Raw genomic sequence first — 23,999 nt, 5'->3', positions numbered from 1 at the left:
CTGGGTACGAATGGCTACCGGCAAGTCTTGAACACTATGTATTGAAAATTGCTTGGAAATTACTACGGCTTTGTTTGGTAATGGAAGGAAAATTGATAATGAAAGTTAAAAGTGATAGATGTTATTTTTTAATTCAAGGCCGTAGGCTCCAAAGACTCCAAACCAAGAAGCACGTAAAAGTAGTTCAAAACGGAGACTTCGCTTTTGAGTTGTCAAATTAGAGAGGAACTGACACAAATTGGTTTAGAGCTCCCAGATATATTGGCAAACTTGTTTAATTTCTAAATTTATATATCTATCACCTCCAATTGATCAAAGGTATAGAGGTACACGTGTATGAAGGCAAATTTCTTCTCAATTCCCATTATCCATCTTCCTGTACGTTGACGTAAAAGCTCACATCATTGCAAGACTTGGAAACTTCTCTCCTCCTCCCTAAACCCTCATTTTCTATGAAAAAACCTACCGTCCATACACTCACTAGCCACTACAAAAAAAAAAAAAAAAAAAAAAAAAAAAAAAAAAAAAAAAAAAAAAAAAAAAAAAAAAAAAAAAAAATCTCCAATATCGCAAATTAGCACGTCACTAAATTAATAACGTGTCAAAAAATGGCATGTCAAGAATTAGTGACATTCCAACGAGTAATGATTCAACACCACCCAAACATACAACTTTTCACCACTTTGTCTATGTGGCAAGATGACCCCCAATTACTTTTTGAATTTTTTTATTTTTTAAAAATAAATTAAGGTGAAGGACCACCTTACCACATAGATAAGGTGATGAAAAGTTGTATGTTTGGGTGGTGTTGAATCATTACTCCATTCTAATTTGGCACGTCACCAATTTTTGACGTGCCATTTTGACATGTATCATGTTTGTATACATACATATGTATAGATATAAGATACATATATTAGTAATAATTAATATTGCAGCAATCAAAATTGTTACTTTCGGCTATTTCAAAAATTCCCAAAACTTAATTTAGATTCTTCTTTGTTTAAATTTTGAAATTAAATTTAACATATATTTATAAAATATTTTTTCAAGATAAACAATGTTATATTAATTAAACTAACATGTTCAAAATACTTATAGTCGAAATCCGCATCTCCTAGGCTATTAGGGCCAATTGATTTTGGTTGATCTGCTTCTTGCATGTTGGACGATGAAAAATGTATTATATTTAATATGATGTACAACCAAAAGATTTTTCAATCTTGTGCATGAAACACCAGAAATTTTAAATTTGTTCTTTGAAAACGAATTTTATGTTTTTCCATTTAAAGATAGAGCATTAGAGTAAATTCTATGTGTAATAACGAAAAAATAATAATTTGTAAATCAATAACATATATTGGATAAAAAATTAAGTGATAAGAGGGACACATTATTTTCGATTGTTAATGAAAATAGAAAAGTACGCAGTTTTCTTCATGGCCTTTTTCTTTTTCTCCTAGGCCTAATCCTTTATGGTCCTTTTTTTTTTCATAATTAATCCTTAGCTAATGAAAAAAAAAAAAAAAAACTTAAAATATATCACTTCAACCGATATAGGTGTGATAAATGAATTTAAAGAAGAGCATCATTCGATCCTTTGTATGTGCAACCCACTTGATGGGGTTATCCCATTCCATAACTTGAACTTCAGGGTTTTGTTTTAGCTTGTTAGGGATAAAATTATCTTATTTTTTGGGCAAATTCTAATCCCTTTTTAACTCCATCCTCTAACATTTGATTGTGTTTGATTTTTCAAAGTCTACGGGACAGAGCCCACAGAAAATTGCGTAGCTCTCATAATTTATTTGGATTGATATTTGTGGGCCTTAATATGGTAGCAGTATATTTAATCTATTAAATGAGACAATGTAGTGACTGGGTGGGGACACAATGTCAGTGTTTGGATGACTTTTTTTCCACTTCGTGTCGTTCCTATCTCTACGTGTTGTGGCTTGTTTGTCTTGTGCTTTTCTGTATTTGTAATGCAAGTGCAACCACGTTCTAAAGACGAAACTTGAAGTCTTTTTTCTGGTAGTTTCTTGGAAAGTTCCCTCTTGCTCGATCTGGTCCAATCTGCATGGCCATGGAAGCATATGTATATGCTTTCTATTCAACTCTTTATTCTAACTTGTCATGTGCTTCTCTGGTCCAATCTCTATTCACGTTGTTATATTAAATGGAGGTGTTAAACTCGTGAGATAATTAGAAGTCTAAATGTACTAGGAGGGTATTGATATGGAAACTAAACGCATATAATTTTCAACATTTGAGACAACATTGTAATTAATCTTTGAGGTTAATATGTTTTGCAAGTGATTGTATAACCGGGTTTTAATTTAAGTATCAAAGTCGATTTCATATAATTGTAAGGAAAATGTTGGGAATTTGAATGTTTTGGATCTTACTCACTGAATTTGTTGTTTTATTGTTTCCTTCTTTATATTGTGAGTCTCACTATAGGCCAACAAGTACAAATCAATTTCTTATGGATGATATTAATTAAGAAGGCACAACTATATATATGCAAAAATCAATTAAAGAATTCAATTTTTACTACAACAGTACGTTTAAATTTATAAAGAAATTAAGGGATTTTCAAAAGTAAGGTAAGCAAGGCCCAAACCCCAAAATGAAAGAAGATTCGGATGCAGCAGTCTACTACTGGGTTTAGGCCCATCATAATGGGACCAAAAGATGTCCTTTTTGAGAGTTTCTTAGGTCCAAATTAAAGTTCAAGACGTTATCTTTCCAGCCCAAGAAGTTTCAGTCTATTTGGAGAAACAGGCAAAAAGATACGACCGTTTTGAAATTAGTCGTTGGGTCCACCCGAAAAATCCGGGATGTTGTTTTCTTACTTTTGAAAATCCCTTGTCTCCTTGCCTGTTTTTTGGATCTTGTCCCCTGTCTATCTCCTGAATTTCCTGACCTGTTTGCCATGTCTTTTTTTTGTGTAAGAATTGCAGCATGGTTGTCTTGTTTGTCCTATGCTTGGAGGGTTGTTCCAAGCTCTTTTAATACTTGTGGTTGTAAGCTGAAGGGGAACGTTTTTGGAGTGTGAAAATCAGTTTGGTAGGTGACAAGAGTGAATCCTCATTCTTGTAAATTCTGTATCTCTTGGGTGTTAACCTTTGAGTGGTGAACTTCCTATAGTTCTGTATCCCCTGATTTAATCCTTGGGGTGGTGATAATCTATATCCCCTTGGTGAATCTCTTGGGTGGTGAACTCCTATCCTTAATTTCTTGTTCATTTCTTGATTTTCCTGTTCCTCCATTTCAATCCGGTATCATAAATACACAAGTAATGAAATCAAATAGTAAGGAAGAGGTGTTAAGTGATTCATAAGATATTCATTTGAATGTTTCACTTCAAACTATATCTTTTGAGTTTTTGGACTCGATATAGCGGAAGTGAATTAAACGCTTTCTTAGAAATATCTAAGAAGTCACTCTATGTATCAAGATTACTTACCAATCTGATTTGAAGAGAAAAAATAAACTTCAAGAACACCAAAGTGGTTGTGTGGTAGAAGGAGAGAAAAATGGAGAGAAAACCAAAGCAAAAGCTTTCTTAAAAGTTGTCTATGATTTGTGTAGAAATCTAAGACCCTTGCATGCTTATTTATAGGAGAAAAATAGGGGTATTAATGTACAAAATGTAATAAAAGAATGAGCTTATTGGATAATATCTTGCAAACTAGTCCTTACTTTATTATTTATTTGAATTTTAGAATTTTCATTCAACTAGAGGGCAGCCTACTCCGAGAAATTTTTCGATGGTCAAACCTACTCCGATTGACGTGAAATTTAAAGGGTAGATAGAGGACTTTAAGACAAACACTTTCTCTTTTTGGTTCGACTCATCTTGAGTTCGTTTTAACTCTGTTATAGTCTAGTCAAAGTTTCTGTCTTATAAGCCAAAATATCTTTAAACCACTTTCTACGTTCACACTTGCTTTATTGATTTTTCTTTCTTGTCATGATTACTCTTTGTGATATTTTTCCTTCATTAATACTTCTTGTTTTTTATACATAAATGTTTCTAGAAGCATGGAGATATTTTTCTTTGACAGTTTTTCGTTTAATTCGACAGTTGGGTCATTTAAGCACCGATTTTGGATAAAAAAGTCAATTGTTACTAAATTGAATTCTGACTTCACAGGATTCAAGTATAAACTATATATATATCGAGTAATTATAAGCCATAAAAACATATTTATCAAGCCTAAATTTAGAGGTCAAAGTTCAACTAAAAGTGTCACTTGGCACCTAAATAGTCAACTACAAATCCAAAAAGTCAACCTGTTGACTTTTCACAAAATTTTACCATGTGATAGATATTTCTATTGTGAATACAACAGTCTTTGAATCAACTAAATCTGAGTCTGTTTGACATGTTTTTGGTTCAATTAAAATTTAAAGCTTAAATGTTACTTTTAGGTTTTTAAGAGTTTTTACATTTTGATCTTTTAAGTTTTCAAAACAACTTTAGGTTTGCTTATAAAAACTGGTAGATATTGTCTCCTCAACATTATTACTGATTTCTTAAGAGCTTGAAATTACTGGGCGTTACAACAACTGGCAATTAAGTCTCCATTTTGTCCAAACCAAGAAGCATGTAAAGTAGACCAAAAGTATGAGTTATAATGCCAACACATATTCTTTTAAATAGGCTTTTGTATGATAGTAGAAACATTAATATTAGATTTTCTTTTCAAAGTACATAGACCATGCATTTTCAATTTCAAAGAGAGTTGGGTATAGCTCACTTTTATATTTTGAAATGGTTATATTTTTTTTTGGAAACTTCTATCCTCCTCTCTAAACTCTAGCTTTCTCTGAAAAAAAACCTACCACACCCACAAAAACTTAAAATAAAAATTTTAAAAAATTAAATTAAATTAATAATAGGGTTTTAGTAACGTGTCAGATGGTCTGAGATGTCACTAAATTTTAGTGACTTGTCATTAGTGGCGTGTGTCCAACGTCACTAATCACCGCGTCACCAAATGGGGATTTAGTGATGTGCAATTTTTGACACGTGAAAAACTTTATATTTTATGGTTTTTTTTTTAATTTTTTAATTTTTTAATTTTTAAAAAGACTTACAAATTTAGCCAAAAAGAACCAAAAACCTGAAAATTGCACGAGATTAGACATTTTAAATCCCCAATATTGCGAATTAGCACATCACTAAATTGGTATACACACACACACACACAAATTTTGCAACGTGTCAATCTTTGACACGTCACTAATTAGTGATGTGTTGAATTTGGCATGTCAGTAATTAATGACATGCCAACTTCACTAAATATTTTTAATGACGTGCTACTTTTTGACATGTCATTATTTAATAACGTGGCAAAAATTGGATAACTGTAAACGTCACTAAATTTTTTTTCACTATTTTTTTTTGGGGGGGAAGGGGGGGGGGGGGGGGGGGGGGGGGTTGTTTAGTGCACGTCACTAATTAGTGACATGCCAAAAGTTGATTATTGTAGACACATCACTAAATGCAAATTTTTTTTGTAGTGACCATGGGAGGAAGAAACTCTGTGCTTCCCTCCCCATCCTCTCCCTTTTCTCCTCTCCTCCCCTTTCTTCCCTCTGTTAATGCCTCGGCTGAGGCCTTTATCTTTTTGGAGCTTGCTCTAGCCCAATTCACCTCCTTCGAGGTATTTAATATGCTTTCCTTCCCATCAACACAGTTATCACCGAACATGCCTTTCCTCCATTGTGTCTATTGCGATTTTTGGCTCAATTCTTGGGTCGAAATTTTTGGATTTAAATTTATGTTTCCCCATCAATTTTTGCATGACACGTGCCTCTCCATTGGGTTCTCCGGTGTCTTCCGCTTCCACTGACACTCCCCGCATTTTCTCCCGACTTCCACACATCAAAGCGTGACATGCATGAGCTAGAGTTTGTCTCTCTTTCTGGGGAATGACGGTCACGCTTCTCCCTCCAACTTTACCTCGGCCCTATAGTTGGCTATTCACGGCAGCCCCTTGCGATCACAGCTGGAGAGAGGTCTTCTAGTAGTGGCGTGTGGTCTTCACACGCCGTCACTAGCGACTGCCAGTCCCTCCCTTCAACCAGATCTGTGTTGTTATTTTTTTATGTTACTTAGGTTATTGCTTTCATTTATGAGAAACTGTTGTATTTGAAATTGTGTTGGTATCTCTCTTTCCTGCAGTCTTCATGTGGGGATGCAGATGAGCTTGTTCTAATCTGTTTTCTTTTCAATTTTAAAACCACATTGTGCGGCCCTTTGAAAGGATCGGGTCATTTGTTTGACCCATTTCCTACTATTTGTAAATATTTTAGTGATGTTCTAGTTTGGTTTGGGTCTACTGTTGGAGAGTCCACTCATGTTTCATTAAAACGATTGTCCACTTCTTCTTCCTTTAGGATCAAATGTGGAAAGGATCCGCCCTTATAACCATTTCATCATTCAATTAGAAAAAAGAAATAAAAAATGTAATGGTTATAAGTAGATGATCGGATTATGATGACATATGTGGTTAGATTATTATTTTTTTTTTTCAAAAAAAAAAATACATAACCCAAATTTTTGCTGCATAAACTCGTGTTTAAGATATATATAGTAGTAACATTCATCTCAAAAAAAATAAAAATAAAAATTGGTAGTAACACTTTAAATTAATTGTTAATTAATTAACTTGAGGCATTAGGTGAGTCCTCTCAACTCATCCGTGGCAGCATTACCCTTGTAGCCTTTGATTCTTCAAAAAGAAAAAAAGAAAAAAAAGTCGATAATATTGCAGCTGTTGTTAGAGATCATAACGGGAAAGTGGTGCCTAGCAAAGCTTGAAAATCATGCTAATTAACTTGGTCTAAGTGGCAGAAGCATTAACGATAGGTGGATTTGTTTTTCTACTAAACTCTTTATGGTGCTAGTCAAGCAATCCTTGAAGAAAGCTAGGCAATGAAACTAAATGCATTTAAAGCCTTAATTTGTTTTGGCGCAAAAAATGTTTTATCGGTTGGCTCGTACGGAAAATTGGTAGCTGCAAAAAGCGGTTGGCGACTTTTAGCGAACACCACGCAAATTTCGGCAATCTCCGGTGGTGGTGATTGGCAACCAACGATGAATTCCGGTGGATATCGGTAGCAGATTATGGCAAAATTCGGTGCCTGTAGAGAATGAACTGCAAAAAAGAGTACATGCAAGAATGGAAATTTCAAATTCGAGAAATTGTTTACTATCTTAAAAAAGAAAAACTATTTTAAGATTTAAAAAAAAAAAAAAAAAAAAAATCCTATACAAAAAGGTGAAAATTAATCATATCTTAAATTAAAGAAATGAGTATGGAAATAAAAAAATAAAAAAATAAAAAATAAAAAATAAAAACCAAAAATCAATTAAATTCATCCATATCTTAGATCAACTTCTGGACAAAAAAAAAAAATCGAGATAAAAGATAGACAGACAAAAATAATAGAAAAATTATTATAAAAAAAATTAAAATTAGCACCTTTACAATAACTAGGGTTGTTGAAGGAAGGGAGTTTGTTCTTAGTGGAAGATTTTGATGGTAACGTCCCACCAACTCAAGTGTTGTTTGAAAAAGCTTCATTTTGGGTTAGGATGTTTAATCTACCTACCTCTTTCTTTCATGTGTGAGAAGATGCATGGGAGTGCAGTTGGGTAATTCGATGGGAGTCGTTGAAGAGATGTTGGAGCAGAAGAGGATGATGGGATCGGTTGGGGAGAATATATTCGGGTGAGGATTTCTCTTGGTATCACAAAGCCTTTAGCAAGAGACCGATTCTTAAAAATGAAGGAGGCGAATACTAATTGCCCAAGTTTTGTTTCCATTTCGGAATAATTCGACATGCAGTGTTAGAAGAGGTGGCCAACACCCGGGTGATTCATCTAATGCTCAATTTGGCTCATGGTTGCGGGCTCAACCTGGCTTCATTCGATTAGGCCATGGACTGGTCGAGGGAAGGATGTGAGGCTGGGAGAATTTCCTTAATTCTCATGCTAATGCTCCTTCGGCAGAATCTGGAAGTCATGCATTTATATATATATATATCCCGAAACACTCGGCAGTTGGGGGGAAGGCTGTTTCCTCAAAGAGTGGAGGACCTAATGTATCTGATATATTCAAATGAAGTCCTTTAGGGGCTTGGTTTCTTAAAAGGCCCGGGGACAATGGGCCGGGTTTCAGCTGAGCCCATTATGCGGGGCAGCCCAATTGGTGAAATCAAAGTGGTGCAGGTTAGACCAGTGGCATAAGTCTGGCTCGGAGGGCCTGGTTGACATGGTTGACATCCCGATCATGCAGGATGTCAAATGCGCACGCGTCTGTGGCCTCCACACGACTTTCCAGAATCTACCTTTCTCGTTGGGATTCTCTCTGGTCGACTTTCGGGTAATTTTCTCTCGCACCAAACACCTCCATTTTTCGTTTTCTATTCATTTTTCTCCCTTAAATTCCCTCATTTCCATCTTTAATTCCCTTTTCAAGAAATGTGTTTTCGAGTTTGCTGTTGATTTGATTCTTCACACTCCCATAATTGCCGACGTTTGGGAATTGTTTCATAGTCTTTTTTCTTTTTGTCGTGGCATTATATTGACGATGATTTTTTCGTGTGAATTCTCTAAGATGCTTGATTTTTGCTTGAATTTGTATGAATTGGTTTGTTATGTATCTGCATGAGCTTTTGATTTCCAACTTTGTCGTTCATTTTCTTTAGTTTTTATCCTATTGATGTTCTGTATCTCACAGTCACAGTCTAAATTGGTGTTGAGTTAATAATTCTTTCGATGTTTTTTCTACATAATTCAGATTATTATTGTTGGGGATAAATCCCACTCAACCCGATCCAAAGAGAAGATTCAAAAGTCAAATAGGTCCAACAGATAAGAATAATGATAAGATAAGAATAAGGATCATATCAGAGGTCTAAGAAGATATCAGATCAGAAGTCTAAGAAGATGTCAAATCAGAAGTCTAAGAAGATATCAGATTGAATGTCTAAGAAGATATCCAATTAGAAGTCTAGTAAAGGATTGAAGTCCAATTAGAACTCGGACAGCAGTTCTAGATCAACAAGGAGCAGGAGTCCTAATCCAGGTTTGACTCCACCTCTATGCCTATAAATAGGCCCATACCCCAGGTATAAACTAAGACTCAATTTTATGCACAAAGCATTATTTCCCCACAGAAGCTAACTTAGGCATCGGAGCGGGACCCCCGGAAGGGTCCCTAGGTTTTGTTGTTTTGCAGAGTTATTGAGAAGCGTGAAGAACATCAAAGGAACGTGCAGATTCACACCATACCGGAAACTGTACCAACAGTTTGGCGCCGTCTGTGGGAAACGATTATTCGTTCCTCATAAAAGAAAAAAAAAAGATCCAGCATGGTGATGAACACACGTTCCGGAAGCCAGACCAATCGACAGCCCGTGGCCCCACAGGAACCGGCTATTCAGAATAATTTGCAGCCTCCACCGAACCCTCCCCCGGGGGGTGGAGATCAAGATCGCATAGCAGCGTTGGAAGCCCAGATTGACGACTTAAATGCAGAATTGTTACGCATGAGGCAGAGACAGCCCAATCCCGAGATGAACAGGGATGAGCGTGAGGAAGAAGATCACAATAGCAACATTAATCCTCGGAGGGAGGATGACCGCCAAGGAGATCTGAGCAGAATTATTGCCGAGCTGGAGAGAAGGTGCACGTACATGGAGATGGAAAGAAAGGACAAAGGCAGATCCGTAATGGTGGACAAGCTCCTAATGGGTACAGACTCACCCTTCACCAGACGGGTGGCAGACTATCAGCTTCCCGATAAGTTTAAGGTACCCCAAATTCTAAGTTATGCAGGAGACAGAGATCCCTTGGATCACCTAGAGAATTTCAAAGCTCATCTAGACCTTCACGGGACACCCGATGAAGTAGCATGTCGGGCCTTCCCTCTTACTCTTTCGGGGAATGCCCGAGACTGGTTCAGGAAGCTGCCCCCGAATTCCGTTGATCAGTTCAAGGAATTGTCCAAGATATTCCTAACGGAGTTCTTGGCTTTCCGGACAAGGAAGAAGCCTTCGGGATATTTGCTATCATTGCACCTGCAGGGCAATGAGAGTCTTAAGGAGTTTATGGCTCGGTTCAACCGAGAGAAGGCTACGGTCGAAGATCCGACCGAGGATATGATTTTTGCTGCCATTTATCAGGGAATTTCACCCGAGGAGCCTTTGATGAAGAAGTTGATCCGGAAGCAACCGAGTACCTTGCAGGGCCTCATGGATAAGGTAGAAGAATTCATCAATCAGGAAGAGACGCTGAAATCTATGGCCAGTTCTAGACTACTCCGAGAGACAGCCCCAGAAAAGAAAAGGAAAGAACTCAAGAAAGCTGATTGGGAAGAGCAGAGGCAGGTAAAGAAGTTCAAAGATTACAACTTTACACCTCTCAATGCCGAGATATCAGAAGTCCTCATGGAGATCAAGAGAGATCCGGCGTTTCGGGAACCGCAAAAGATACCAGAAGAATTCATAAAGAATAGCAAGTTGGTTCGGTTCTTGGGAGAGCGACGGAACCATCAAGGAAATAACAGGCCTCGGAATCATCAGGACTATCAGCCCCGAGATCAACAGCCACGGGATTACTATCCCCGAGACCGTCCTCAGCTAGACGAAAGGCATCAAGAGAATGCTCCCCGAGATGACATAGAAAGAAGAGAGGACCGAAGAAGCAGAAGCCCACAGCATAGAGAGCCGAGGCAACAGCAGTATCTGCCCGTGATCCCATAAAAAGGACTCTCGGGAATTTCAGGCTTGCTTTTATTTTTTAGTATTTATATTTGCAAAGAACTAGACTTTTATTTTTAATTCAGACTAGACAGAAAATTCCCCAGATTTTGGGAATAAGTATTTTCAGAATAAATGAATAAAGCTGACTTAAGCATCGGAGTGTTCCCGGTCTAGGGACCAGGAACCCGTTGATGTTGTTTCTTTTGCAGGCAAAAACTCTCGGATCAGTCCTAGCCGAGAGTCTCGGATCAGTCCTAGCCGAGATCAAGAAGAAAGGGGGGTCGTCTCGGATCAGTCCTAGCCGAGAGTCTCGGATCAGTCCTAGCCGAGAAGGAGCCTCTCGGATCAGTCCTAGCCGAGAGCAAGAAAAAACTTCTCGGATCAGTCCTAGCCGAGAAGGAGAGTCTCGGATCAGTCCTAGCCGAGAGCAAGAAAAAACTTCTCAGATCAGTCCTAGCCGAGAAGGAGAGTCTCGGATCAATCCTAGCCGAGACCAAGAAGAAAACTCTCGGATCAGTCCTAGCCGAGAGTCTCGGATCAGTCCTAGCTGAGAGAAAGGAGCATCTCGGATCAGTCCTAGCCGAGAGCAAGAAGAAACTTCTCGGGGGGTCGGATTTAACCCTTGGGTTTTGCAGGTTTTTCAAGATACAGGGAGAAAACTCTAAGGAAAAACAAGAAGGTAATTGGGGGGTAAGATTTAACCCTCGGGTTTTGCAGGTTAGCAGGTTTTCAGAAGGAGACAAAGATCGGGTTTCCTTAGACATGGAATTCCCATTATTCAAGCAAGCTTCGGATAAGGGAATTGGGGGGTAACTGTTGGGGATAAATCCCACTCAACCCGATCCAAAGAGAAGATTCAAAAGTCAAATAGGTCCAACAGATAAGAATAATGATAAGATAAGAATAAGGATCATATCAGAGGTCTAAGAAGATATCAGATCAGAAGTCTAAGAAGATGTCAGATCAGAAGTCTAAGAAGATATCAGATTGGAAGTCTAAGAAGATATCCAATTAGAAGTCTAGTAAAGGATTGAAGTCCAATTAGAACTCGGACAGCAGTTCTAGATCAACAAGGAGCAGGAGTCCTAATCCAGGTTTGACTCCACCTCTATGCCTATAAATAGGCCCATACCCCAGGTATAAACTAAGACTCAATTTTATGCACAAAGCATTATTTTCCCACAGAAGCTAACTTAGGCATCGGAGCGGGACCCCCGGAAGGGTCCCTAGGTTTTGTTGTTTTGCAGAGTTATTGAGAAGCGTGAAGAACATCAAAGGAATGTGCAGATTCACACCATACCGGAAACTGTACCAACAATTATATACATAAAATTTCTCTTGGTCCTGAAAATCGCTTATTTCAAGCTTGTAATGATCGAGTTCTTACTATCAGTACTTCAGAGCCTTTCTGTTTCAGTCAATACTTGAGGATTTTGCATTTGTGGTGGCCTGTTTGATGCAAAAGTTTTAGGTTTTATGGATATTGTGAATACTTAAGTGATTGGCACTCTTTCGTGCTAGACAGTTTTGCAAGCTTATGGTGTTTAACGTGAATACTTGATGATTAATTCATCCAAAATAACATAAAATTGATAAGTAGAACAATTTTATAAAAAAGAGCTGACGGACGCAGCCCAACTGCAAAAAGTATACAAAAGCAACTCAAATTAGGGTTGATCCATGTCACATTTGGGAGGATAAAAGGGGGATAGGAGTCTTGCATATAGCATTACTCATATGTGTGTGTGTGTGTGTGTGTGTGTGTGTGTGTGTGTGTTTGAGTTTATCTAGGTTATTTTGGCTGGCTGAGACTTTTTATTATTTTCAAGGATTACGATGTAGTTTTTTTTAGATTTTCGAAGCTAGAAGAGTGTCCTTTAATTGTTGTAGCTAATTATTACTCAGCTTTGATAATTCTCAGTAGAGAAACTTATTTTATTTCTTTTCCCCTTGCTGTATAGCCTAGAAGACCAGCCTCTGGGCAGTGATTTTGATCTTTATTACTCTCTTTTTTATTTTGAAATATATCTCTAGCACAAACAGATCTATTTTCATGGGTATCTCCTACATCACATCCACACACACCCCCAATTGAGTCTAGAACCCATGACCACAGCGTTCACTTTGTTCTTACATGAAAAAGATATTTTTTTTGGGTTAAAGATCATTGACACCAGAAAATATGTATGTTATTTTAAGTCGTACATGTACATGTCATTAGTATCTCATTGCGTTTGACAAATATATGGCTGTTTTTCTATGTATGTATACTGCACCCTGTTCTCTGTGTTGAAACATAAGTTGGCAGTTGCCAAATCATAGTAATTTATTGATGGAGGCATTGAGCTGTTTGATTAATAAGTCATTGGATACAGGGCTTCAAGAAGTTTCTGAGATTGTGATAACCATAATGGTGACATTATTCCCTTTTGGAAACTTTATGAAACAGTTATTCTTGTTATTATGAGTTTTGAGCTGTGTCCAGCTTGAAGGTAGACTGGGAAAAATAATCATGTTATTATGAGTTTTGAGTTGTGATCAGCATGATGCAAATAATTAGGTTTTTAATTTTAATTTTTAATTTTTTAATTTTATTTATTTTTTTATTTTTCTGGCTAGCAGAACTCAGGTGTTTGTTGCTTCCTAGTTTGCTGGTTTATGAATCTCTGTTACAAGAAGTTGCAGTGGTTTGTGTCATTGACATACCATTCGGAAACCCATGAATTGGACAAAATTAATTAAAATGGAATTTGTTTAGCCCAATTCATGTGCTTGGAGAAAGAAAAAAATGGTGAATTCAAATTCAATTCAAAGCCATGAATTGAATAGAATTAGAATTTTTGTGAACTGGTCAACAAAAGATCATATCAAATCTAATTTGAGAAGAAGAATCGAACATTACTGCTTTCATATTGAGGATAGCAATTAGTATTTAATGATATTTTTAACTTCATTATTTTTTCATTTGAGTGTAACCGGTAACGTCTTCTTCTGTAATTTATATAGCATAGATCATATCTTAGTTGTGTCAATTTTGTGCTTGACCTGCAAAGTTTTTGTTGTTTCAAAAGTAATTTTTCACTGTAACTATTTAGGTAGCACCCAGAAGTCCATTATTGCTAACTACATTACTATCCTTTTTGTCATACTTCATCTTCTTTGCTGGTAAATTGCTTCGTAAGAGGAGTAGATGGCTTTTTTGTTTAAGGAGATGAAAGAGGAGGCATCTGAATGCCCCTTTGATGCAAAGGACATTCAGAGATGTCCATTTTTTAGGAACATCAACAAACCCACTTGCTTTTCCTTCTCTTCAGCGAATTTCCTCATTCCTGTAAGTTCTATTTCTTTTCTCCTTTATTTCGCTTTACCATTTGTTTAGTTTCTTCTTAATCTTTATTAATAGATGATGATTTATCAATATGCTTTGATATTGAGATTGACTGTGTTTTATTTTCTTTAGGCCCAATTTTGACATGGCGTTTAGCCTCTTTCATGGGAAGGATGGGGTTGTTCCACTCTCAGGGAGATCTAATTTTCATAGTGACATTCCAGAACCTGAGCCTTCACCTTGTTAGAAATAAGTAGAAGGAGATGGATGTCTGTAATGGAAGAGGGAGAGAACACGAAGGTAAACAAAGAACTACATCTTTACTGATTTCCTTACATGCTTGATTACAAACTAGTCTAATATATATACTTAACAAAAAGGTAAAGACTAGAGTACCAAGAGATAAATTAAAGGTTAATAACATGGTGGTATGGGTTGAGGAATGGCTTGACCAGAGGGATGGCTTGCATCTGCAATGGTGACTTGTGATTGTGGAAGACTTGTTGATGCAGAGATGGTGAGGTTGCTGCAGACTTGTTGATGCTGATGAGTGGTTAACTTGTTGCTGAGGTTTATCCTCTAATACACCTCAGTTCAACCCTTTAGCAACAAAAGCTGCCACCATAAGTTTGTCAGCATTTGGACTGGGAGGGCCATTTGGCTTTGTTAACTTCTCTGAGAAGTGGAAGAAGCAGAAGAAGTCTGAGCCGTCCAGCAAGAGGGAACCCTCTTCTGAGGTAGATTTACATCCTTTTGCCTAGGCTAACATTTTATTTTGAAAAAGGAAGTGATTTTGGGAAAAATTGCACAAGGGTTTGTTAACCAATGCATTGGTGCTGTGGGATAATAAAATCTGTTATGGGATTTCGAATATCCAGTTTAGGAAATTAATTCATAATTTCATCTTAATTGTTTGAGATATTGCATTAGTGTCATTCTATAAACCTCACTTGAAAATTGTGACGAGCATCAATGTAGAGGAAATAATTTGACAGGCAACGGTCCAATCCGGCAACTCACAGAAGAATATGTAAAAATGCTTAATGAATCATGCCCTATGCTCTCAATTTCAAATAAATAATTAATTACTTGTTGCAAACCTGACTGAGACTTCTTTTTGTTTCTGATCAACCATGCAGAAAAGGAAATGTACCAAAACACGAGGCACTGGGAAATGGTGGGTTAGAAACAGGAAACTGCCCAATTGGCAAGACCTGCATAGCAGTGAGCTGTGTCCTCCTTCTTGTGGCAACAGTTCTTCAGCCACCACCTGGTATGAAGTTTAGATGCCCTCCAGCAGTAGTTGCTGCAAGTAGGGCTATAAATTTTTGACACAACCCGCAAACTCGATACAAAATTAAAAGATTATGGTTAAGCTTAAAAGGGTTCTGGCCATAAAAGGGTTGACCCGTTAGACTTGTTTAATAAAAGGGTCATTATTGGGTCAACTCGTTTGACCCAATATTTAAATATTATTTTTCAACATTAAAAATTAAATCTAAATAACCATGTTGCATCTTTCTTTCTCTCACTATCTAAATAATAAAGACTAAACTAAAAAAACTCACAAAAGACAAAATAAGTTTATTTCTTTTATTGAGTTAGAACTTGAAATAATATGATTATTCAAACAATACGATTTTTTTTTTAGTTTAAATTTGTGTTTTTATTTTTATTTTTATAGACTTTATTATATAATGAGTCAAACGGGTCGTGTCGTGCCAACTTGTTATTTAAGTGGATCGTATTAGGGTTAAAAAGTCCGACCTTTTTAGTTAAACGGATCGTGTTACGGTTGACCCTTAAAGGGTTCACGGGTCAAACGAGTTGACTCGAACCCGACACGCGAACCCGTTTTGACAGCCTTGGCTGCAAGGGCTGCCCTGCCCAGGATTGCCCTTGTTAAAAATTTACGCCCTCAACCTCTGCCTGCTTAAACTCATCAATCTTGTGAGTAATCTTTCTAGTGGGAGTCTGTTACGTGAATGATTTTACAAATACTTAATAAGATAATTTTTTAGGTTTTGACGAAACCTATACTTTTTAGATTCGTTAAAGGGAACCTAAAGCTTTTCAAACATAAAGTTTGAGATCAATTTTTTGCATACCTTCTCATTATTTCATCATGCTTAAATAGAAAATATTACAACTGTAAAGGTGGAAATAAAAATAAATTTGATTTGATTACCGTCAATTACAATCAATCCTGTAAAAAATAATTATTCTATAAGGTAAGTATCAAATCATAACATATATTCTAACATAAAGAAAATATTCTACCATATTATATATTCTAATATTAATATTTGCTCCACTTAGAATTCCATTTTCATAACAATATTTATGTTATCAATATTTATTTATTTACTTTTTCCTTGTTGTGGGTAGCATATAATGCAGGATCATTTCTCTTCTATGATTAACTTGGGGCCCTAGCTATTCCTTAGAAAACTACTTTTGTTTTTATAATGTGACCTATGAGAATAATTACTTTTTCTCTTAACTATTTTGAATATAATAATTTTGTTTTTATAATGTGGTCTTCAATAGCTTTTTTTTGTAAAGATAATTTTGGTTTGCCTCTTAAAAAGTGTAGTTGAGGTCATGGCGAACTTTGGATGTCATGCTTGGAAATATGTAGCAAAGCATTTACCATAATTCTTCCATCGACAACAATTCCTACCAAAATCAAAACTAAGATAAATTGATTTCAAATTCTTTAAGGTGCAACAATTCCCATAAAAATGGAATTTCAGGCAAGAATGAAATTCTAGAACGCTTGCAACTTGTACGCAACTACTTCCAAGTGTAAGCTAGAAGCACTTTGCAATACAACATCTTTATTGAAGATAAGCATTAATTTGAAGTACATATATATACATGGTTATGAATCACCGATAGAGCATTTCAAAACATGATTCAATAATTCTGTCAACAGCTCTAAAATAGATATGCCTCCAATTCTTGTTAATGATTAGGATCCCAAAGAAAACCCAAAATCCAAATGCATAAGAGACAGCAACAAATGCATAGAAGAATAAAGGCCTATCGATTATTCTAGTCTCTTCCTTTTCATCTTCATGTCCAGGTTCAAGCTGGTTTGCAGTTGAGCAGTTTCTCTTCAGAGGGTTTCCACATAGATCCGGATTTCCATCATAGCATTGCGTCCCAAATGTTGAGAACTGTCGCTCAAATGGGACTCTTCCAGAAAGATTGTTATAGGCAACACTAAATACTGATAGAGAAGTCATTTCAACAAATTCAAAAGGGATTCCCCCACTCAGCTTGTTGTGGGAAAGATCCAAGCTCTCCATGTTTTTCAAAGTTTGAAAAGAATTTGGAATGGGGCCTGTTAGAAAATTATTCGACAAGTTCAAAGACCGAAGCTGCGACAATCCTCCCATTTGAAAAGGAATGTTACCTGTCAATTGGTTAGATGACAAGTCAATTATAGTCATCAATGAGAGTGGGATACCTTTGTAAGCACATACCTCATGTTTTGTTCGCATGGACGTTTTAATTTCGAATGTAAACATTTCGTAACCTAGAATTTCAATTGCTAGGTAATACAATCTCTCTTCTATGAAATATTTTAATGTATTAGAGCTTGAAGAACTGTTCTTCCATAATGTAATGTTGTCAAGGCAGGTGGGAATACCTCCTGAAATATGATTATCAGAGATATCGAAAACTTGCAGACTTTTCATTTGACACATTCTTGGGAGTAGGTGACCTTGAAAGTGATTTCTACTCAAAAGAATTACCGTTAAGTAAGGAAGATCATACAACCACTTTGGAATATTACCAGACAAGTTATTGTTTTGAATATCTAGGATTACCAGAGAGGGACTATTTGATATCGCTGGTGAGATCATTCCTTGAAATTGATTGCCACTGAGTTGTAAGCACTCCAAACTTGTCATGTTGGAGTCCCTTGGGAGCATTTCTCCTTTCAATGTATTGTTTGATAGATTTAGATATACCAGTAGGGTGCCATTTCTAGTCAAACTTTGCGGTATTTTCCCTGAGAGCTTGTTATTAGAAAGGTCCAATACTTCAAAATTCAGATTACCAAAAGACCAAGGAATGAAGCCCTCTAATGCATTTGAGGACATGTCAACTTTGTATAAGTTTGGAAGAAGATCCCCAATATTTTTGGGAAGAGAACCTTTGACATTATTATCTGACATGTCGAAGAATCGAAGTGATGAAGTTCGATTAGCAGAGCAACCAAGAAAAAGTGAACCATCAATTTTGTTACTTCTCAGTAATAAAATTCTGATACTCGTGTTGAATAGCAACTGACAAGGTATGCTTCCCTCTATTAAGTTGTGAGACAAGTCTAGAAAATCCAAGGTAACTTGGGTGGTGATAAAGCTTGGGAGAACGTGACCATTCTTCTTGTTGAGGCTGCAATTCGCCAAGTTCAGGTAATTTAGCTGAAAGGTTGGAACCCATGAGGGGGATTCAGTTTCAATTTCCAAATTGCAGTTGCTTGAAAGATCAAGTAATATGAGACTTGAAGCATTGGCAAAAGTAGAAAATGATAAAACCCCTCCAAATATATTGCGCTAACTCCTCCAGCAATAATACAATTGATTCCATCCACTTCACAACAATCCCTTCCGTCCCAATCCGCAAGGGAATGAGCATTTGTGGCGTTCTTGATCTCCAAGAGAGCTCTCGTCTGTTCTTTGGTGCATCCAGCTACTTTAACACAAGCCAAAGGGGATGAAGCGATGAAAGCCAAAGCCCAAACAAAAATGACATTTTTAGCAAAACAAGAAGTCTCCATTTCTAAAGTGATTCTAGCTGATCGATGCAACCATGGAAACTGCCTTTATATATATATATATATATATATAAAATGCAATATTGTTGGCAAGTCTTGAAAATATTAGTCCACGCGCGCATTTTGTGGGGAGCAGTAATGTGTATTGGAAATTGCTTGGAAATTACAACATTTATATATGAACAACGTACGTAGTACTTTTGGTTTCCTTTTATTTTTCTTTGTTTTTCGAAATTGCAGCTGCTTCGTTTCTAAACTTGAAATTATGACGTACTGATCGAATACTCCAAACCAAGAAGCACGTATGTGTCTATGAAATTTATATATCTATGAATTGAAGCCAAATTTCTTCTCAATTCCAATTATCCATCTTCCTGTACGTTGACGTAAAAGCTCACATGCATCATTTCAAGACTTGAAAACAATGGTCGTCGTCGGGACTCGGGAGTGGGGACACTCCTTTCATGACTCCCGTGATTGATGCCGTGAATCCAGGAGAAATAATTATGGCCCATCACACTTAGCATGAAATAGGATTAGTAATTTAGTATGAAGGTTTTAATTTCAAATATCAGTTGATCGAACGAAACAATATTTGATTGGTTAATGCATGGCTCCTTTAATTGAGTGTATGATTTTCTTTACGGAAAAGATATTAAATTGTTGGCAATTCTTGAATAATCCAAGCGCAGAAGCGCTCATTTTCTGGAGGAGAGCAGTAGTGTGTATTGGAAATAGCTTGGAAATTACAAACATGTATCAACTACTTTTGGTTTCCTTTTCTTTTTCTTCCTTTTTAGAAATTATGACCCAAGACCCCCAAACCAAGAAACACGGAAAAACTTTACCCAAAAGTACTGGTTCATATATATATATATATATATATATAATTAATATTGCAGGAATCAAAATCGTTACTTTCGGGTATTTAAAAAATTCCCAAAACTTTAAATTCTTTGATTTTTAAGATGTGTTTATGCCGTGAATTCGGGAGAAGTATTGATGTGTGACGAAGGAAATGGAGGAGACCCACAGATTAAGATCCTCTCAAATTTTATTTGTGCAACGACTCACTCCAACAAGACTTTTTAGGAGTTCACCAATCTTGATACTATTCTCACAAAAGCACGCTTAACTACGGAGTTCTGATGTGTTTATGGCTATCACGACTTTAAAACGCGTTGTGTCAAAAGGAATGAGAATATATATATATATATAAACATGAAATTATGCCTCAAGACCCAATTTGACAAATGGCAATTAAGTCTCCGTTTTGTCCAAACTGAAAAGCACGTAAAGCATTATTCAAAAGTAGTTCATATTTATATATATAGTTAAAGCATTATTCAAAAGTAGTTCATATACATATATATTAAGTCTCTGTTTTCTCCAAACCAAGAAGCACGTAAAGCATTATTCAAAAGTAATTTGAAAATAATATAGACTCCTAAAATTAACGGCAACCAAGCATGCAACCAAATATGTAAAGCAATAAAGAGATATATATTCTTTATTTTATGTTATTTTATTGTGTTGCATTTCATAAATAAATCAGCATTCATTATATTATTGGAAATAACAGACTTACTTATGTATTTTTGTATTATTGTTTCCTTCTGTATTATTTATTAATACAGGATTTGAGGATGAAGAGTATCAGGACTATCCAGATGCTTAGATGGATCCTAGTGGCAGTCTTTTGAGGCTAGGCTGCCTCCATTTTGTGAAGTACTATGTTGTAGTTCCTTAGGTTATTATCCAAAGAACAATATTTATATTTCAATTGGTTTGTAATAATCACATTATGATATTTTGGGTTGTAAATTATCTGTGCCAAATATGTGGCACCAGTACTATCTTTGTCTAATTGTTTCATTACGCACTTTTTAATCTATTTTGAAGTATTTTATTTAGAAGTTCTGACGTGTCATTGTTAAATAAAAATACATTCTGCTGCCAATTTATAACTCTGATGAAATCGTAATGTCACATAAAAATCAAAATTTTCACTTACGTACTCATTTCATTTTTGTAAAAGACGGGGCGTTACACAAAAGCATGAGATAGTCGTATGCCAGTGACCGAGCTGATGAGCTCAGGGTTAATCCTGATGTGTGTCCCGCGAACCTTGGTCTCTAAAACCAGAGACTACTACAGAATGTGAACTTATCTTCAGATTTTTGTAAAACTCACGTACGAGTCGAGGATAAATGTTGCTGGAACTGAACGGACTCAGCCACCCGTTCTCATGAAAAGTCATGTAGATGAAGTCGAATGGGGCCACCATGACCAAAAATATATATATATATATATATATATATCCCAAAAAGCACCGATTATCCAAAACACAAGTTAGATTCCAAAAAAAAAAAATGCTAGACCAAAAAATATAGATGCACTTTAATAGTTACGTGACATGTATGCCCAAAATTTATAAAAAAATAAAAAAATAACACATGCAAAAACTAATATGGGCCAAAAAGTAAAATCACATGCACAACTTAAATGCCAACACTAATTAACAATGCCACGAGCTTAAACATATTCCAACCCCAGCATAATGAATCATCAAGCATATATTCTCAAAATAACACATTATCCATAATCCCTACATTTTCAAAAACATAATCTAAAACAAACCACATAATGAAAGGGAGAAGAATGACATACCTGGATAAATTGTGAGATGAGATAATACAAGAGAACCAAAAAATAAAAACACCAGCGTCTCCAGAAGAAAAACAAGAGAAAACGGGAGGGAGAAGGAAAAACTCAAGGCAAAGAAATAGATGGTGGCGGTGAGTAAGAAGAAACTAGAGTTTTAAGCACCCTGGGTTGTGCGTCCAAACGCCATACTTGCACGTCTAGATGTGCTTCGCTAAAAAAAAATACACTGATTAGCGTGTCCGAATGAAAGCTACAGCCGTCCGAATGCTTCACACAAAAACTTAAAAAATTGGAGAAAATAGCAGGTTTTTTTTTTTTTTTTTTTTTTTTCCTAATGGTAACTCCAAATCATGCATATATTTAAAATTAATAAAACAATCAAATAACAAATAAAAAATATTCAAAAAATATAATTGAGAGTTTAGTAATTTATGAGCAAAAATTTCTCTGCAGAATAAGAATTTAGAAAATTTGCTCAACTCATGATATGCATGTCGTGTGTGAAAGCTTGCCCAATTAAGGCAACAAGTTCACTGATAAGGTTTAAAACAACTGAATTTTCTAATAAAAGAAAAATTATTGTTTGATGAGTCAAAAGTCAAACCTTATCTTATTAGGGCCTAGCCACCATCATCTGATACACTCCATCTGAGAAACAACACATTTGATTCTTTAACTTAATCTGTTAGTAACCGTGAATTTCCGCAATGATTTGGTTACAGACTCTTTCTATAGAGACAAGTGCAATAACTTTTTAATAGCACATTCAACAGTGGACTTTTTATCCATATTTTATGAGAATTTATTGTTATTTATTCTTGGTGCTGTAACCTATAAAGAATGCTAGAATTTATAGGTTTTAGGTTCAACTAGCGAGTTGGTCAATTTGACTATCTTTGTGAAAAAAAAAAAAAAAAAACTTGAGTGAGCTTTTGATAGTGTACAAAGAGTAATTTGCATGAGATGAATAAATTATTAAGCTTCAGATGTGTAACAGTCTGCCAACTGGAGCTCGTTACTGTTGACACGTGGAAGGGCTTAAGGGACGTGAGGAAGTGACTTGGCAGCTACACAAGGCCATACGTCATGCAGCATGTGCGCTTATAGTTGGCCATCCATTTCAGTAATTCTAGTATTACCGTTAAGACTCCTATTGATTCTGATAGTTCATTTCCGTTAACTCTGTTTGGATAGTGTTAGCTTCGGTTAGGGGGTATTGGGTTAGACTATAAAAGGGAAGCTAAGATGAGAAGGGAGGCATCGAAATTGATTGTAATCCTTTGGATCGTTTGGATGTTCCTTGGCCCCTCGAAGTGCCAAGATCTCCTATTCTGCTATTTCAATACAAATTTACATTTCCTTTGATCTCTCATTCATCTCTCTTTCTATTTTCTTCTTTAATTCTCATTAAACACCTAAATAGTCAATTTGACTGTTACAAGATGTAGCGGAAAAATTTAGATATCTTATCAATGCACAAAGACTGAGATACCAATTATAAAGACATGAGATATTTGAAAAACTAACAATATATATATATATATATATATATATATATATATATATATATATATATATATATATATATATATATATATATATATCTTCATCTCCCCCTTTTTTTATATTAAAAAAAATACACATTCAATTAAAAACATACAAAATAAAAGAAAAGAACAAGCCATCAGTTACGGCCATCACAGTGAACAGAATGAAAAAGAAAGAAAGGAGAACAAGACATCATGCTACGTCTAATCCAAGAAAAGAGTTAAAAAAAAAAAAAAACACAAAGAGATGTCCCTGAATGGTAGCTGTCTACCGTGGGAAGTAAAGGTGCACAAGCGGATAGTTATTAACAATAAAATAACCGATAACTGTTAATAACTGTTAATAATTATTAATCGAAAAAATCGAGAATAAATAACTGCAACATGATAATCGGATAACCAAGTATCCGGTTGCAGTTACCGGTTATTACATTTTAAAAAATCGGTTAATAACCGGGTAAGCGCAACCAATTTTTATTGTTATATAAAATTATAATTTTAGTGACGTGTCTAACGTCACAATTTGACACGTCACTACATTTAGTGGTGTGCCAAATGTAACGCGTCACTAATTAGTGACGCGTCAAATTAGACACGTTACTAAATGTTGTGACACGTTTTCAACTTCTCGAAATTGTAAGTCGCCAACGGAATTTTAGCTACGTGCTAATTTTGGTATGTCACTAAATTTAGCGAGCCACTAAATTCCCGTTTAAAAAAATTATTATTGTTTTAGTTACGTGTCAAATGTTTGGGACATCATTAATTGTTAAATTTCTCCTAAAAAAAAAAAAAAAGAAGAAGAAAGAACATAAACTATTTTCGCTTCTGCTCTTTTTTTTTTTTTTTTTTTTTTTTTTTTTAAGATCTTTTCCAG

General features: G+C 35.8%; 2 protein-coding genes across 2 annotated transcripts; one reads left to right on the top strand and one right to left on the bottom strand.

Annotated features, from left to right (window-relative positions):
- The first annotated feature begins 14,252 nt into the window (after positions 1 to 14,252).
- Positions 14,253 to 15,721, top strand: LOC133854938 (uncharacterized). Its single transcript, XM_062291222.1, has 3 exons — positions 14,253 to 14,355; positions 14,705 to 14,853; positions 15,256 to 15,721. Exons 1-3 carry the CDS (start codon positions 14,262 to 14,264, stop codon positions 15,400 to 15,402), a joined length of 390 nt encoding a protein of 129 aa, XP_062147206.1. The 5' UTR covers positions 14,253 to 14,261; the 3' UTR covers positions 15,403 to 15,721.
- Positions 15,722 to 17,007: 1,286 nt separating this feature from the next.
- On the bottom strand, positions 17,008 to 18,911 carry LOC133853952 (receptor-like protein 13). The gene is made up of 2 exons (XM_062289971.1): positions 18,734 to 18,911; positions 17,008 to 18,671 (listed from the first exon to the last, which is right to left on the bottom strand). Exons 1-2 carry the CDS (start codon positions 18,909 to 18,911, stop codon positions 17,008 to 17,010), a joined length of 1,842 nt encoding a protein of 613 aa, XP_062145955.1.
- Between the last annotated feature and the right edge of the window lie 5,088 nt (positions 18,912 to 23,999).

The sequence above is a fragment of the Alnus glutinosa genome, chromosome 13 (genome assembly GCF_958979055.1).
Source record: "Alnus glutinosa chromosome 13, dhAlnGlut1.1, whole genome shotgun sequence".
In the NCBI taxonomy this organism is placed as follows: domain Eukaryota; kingdom Viridiplantae; phylum Streptophyta; class Magnoliopsida; order Fagales; family Betulaceae; genus Alnus; species Alnus glutinosa.
Note: the sequence above shows the minus strand (reverse complement) of the source record. Positions and strands in the feature narration are given on the sequence as shown.

What these genes read in the sequence shown, in the direction of transcription:
- LOC133854938 (XM_062291222.1), top strand. Translation starts at nt 14,262, where the DNA reads ATGGCGTTTAGCCTCTTTCATGGGAAGGATGGGGTTGTTCCACTCTCA. An exon ending in TCCAGAACCTGAGCCTTCAC is followed by an intron (nt 14,356 to 14,704) that starts CTTGTTAGAAAT and finishes CCTCTAATACAC; the next exon opens with CTCAGTTCAACCCTTTAGCA. An exon ending in AGAGGGAACCCTCTTCTGAG is followed by an intron (nt 14,854 to 15,255) that starts GTAGATTTACAT and finishes TCAACCATGCAG; the next exon opens with AAAAGGAAATGTACCAAAAC.
- LOC133853952 (XM_062289971.1), bottom strand. Translation starts at nt 18,911, where the DNA reads ATGGAGACTTCTTGTTTTGCTAAAAATGTCATTTTTGTTTGGGCTTTG. An exon ending in GGATTGGGACGGAAGGGATT is followed by an intron (nt 18,672 to 18,733) that starts GTTGTGAAGTGG and finishes ATATATTTGGAG; the next exon opens with GGGTTTTATCATTTTCTACT.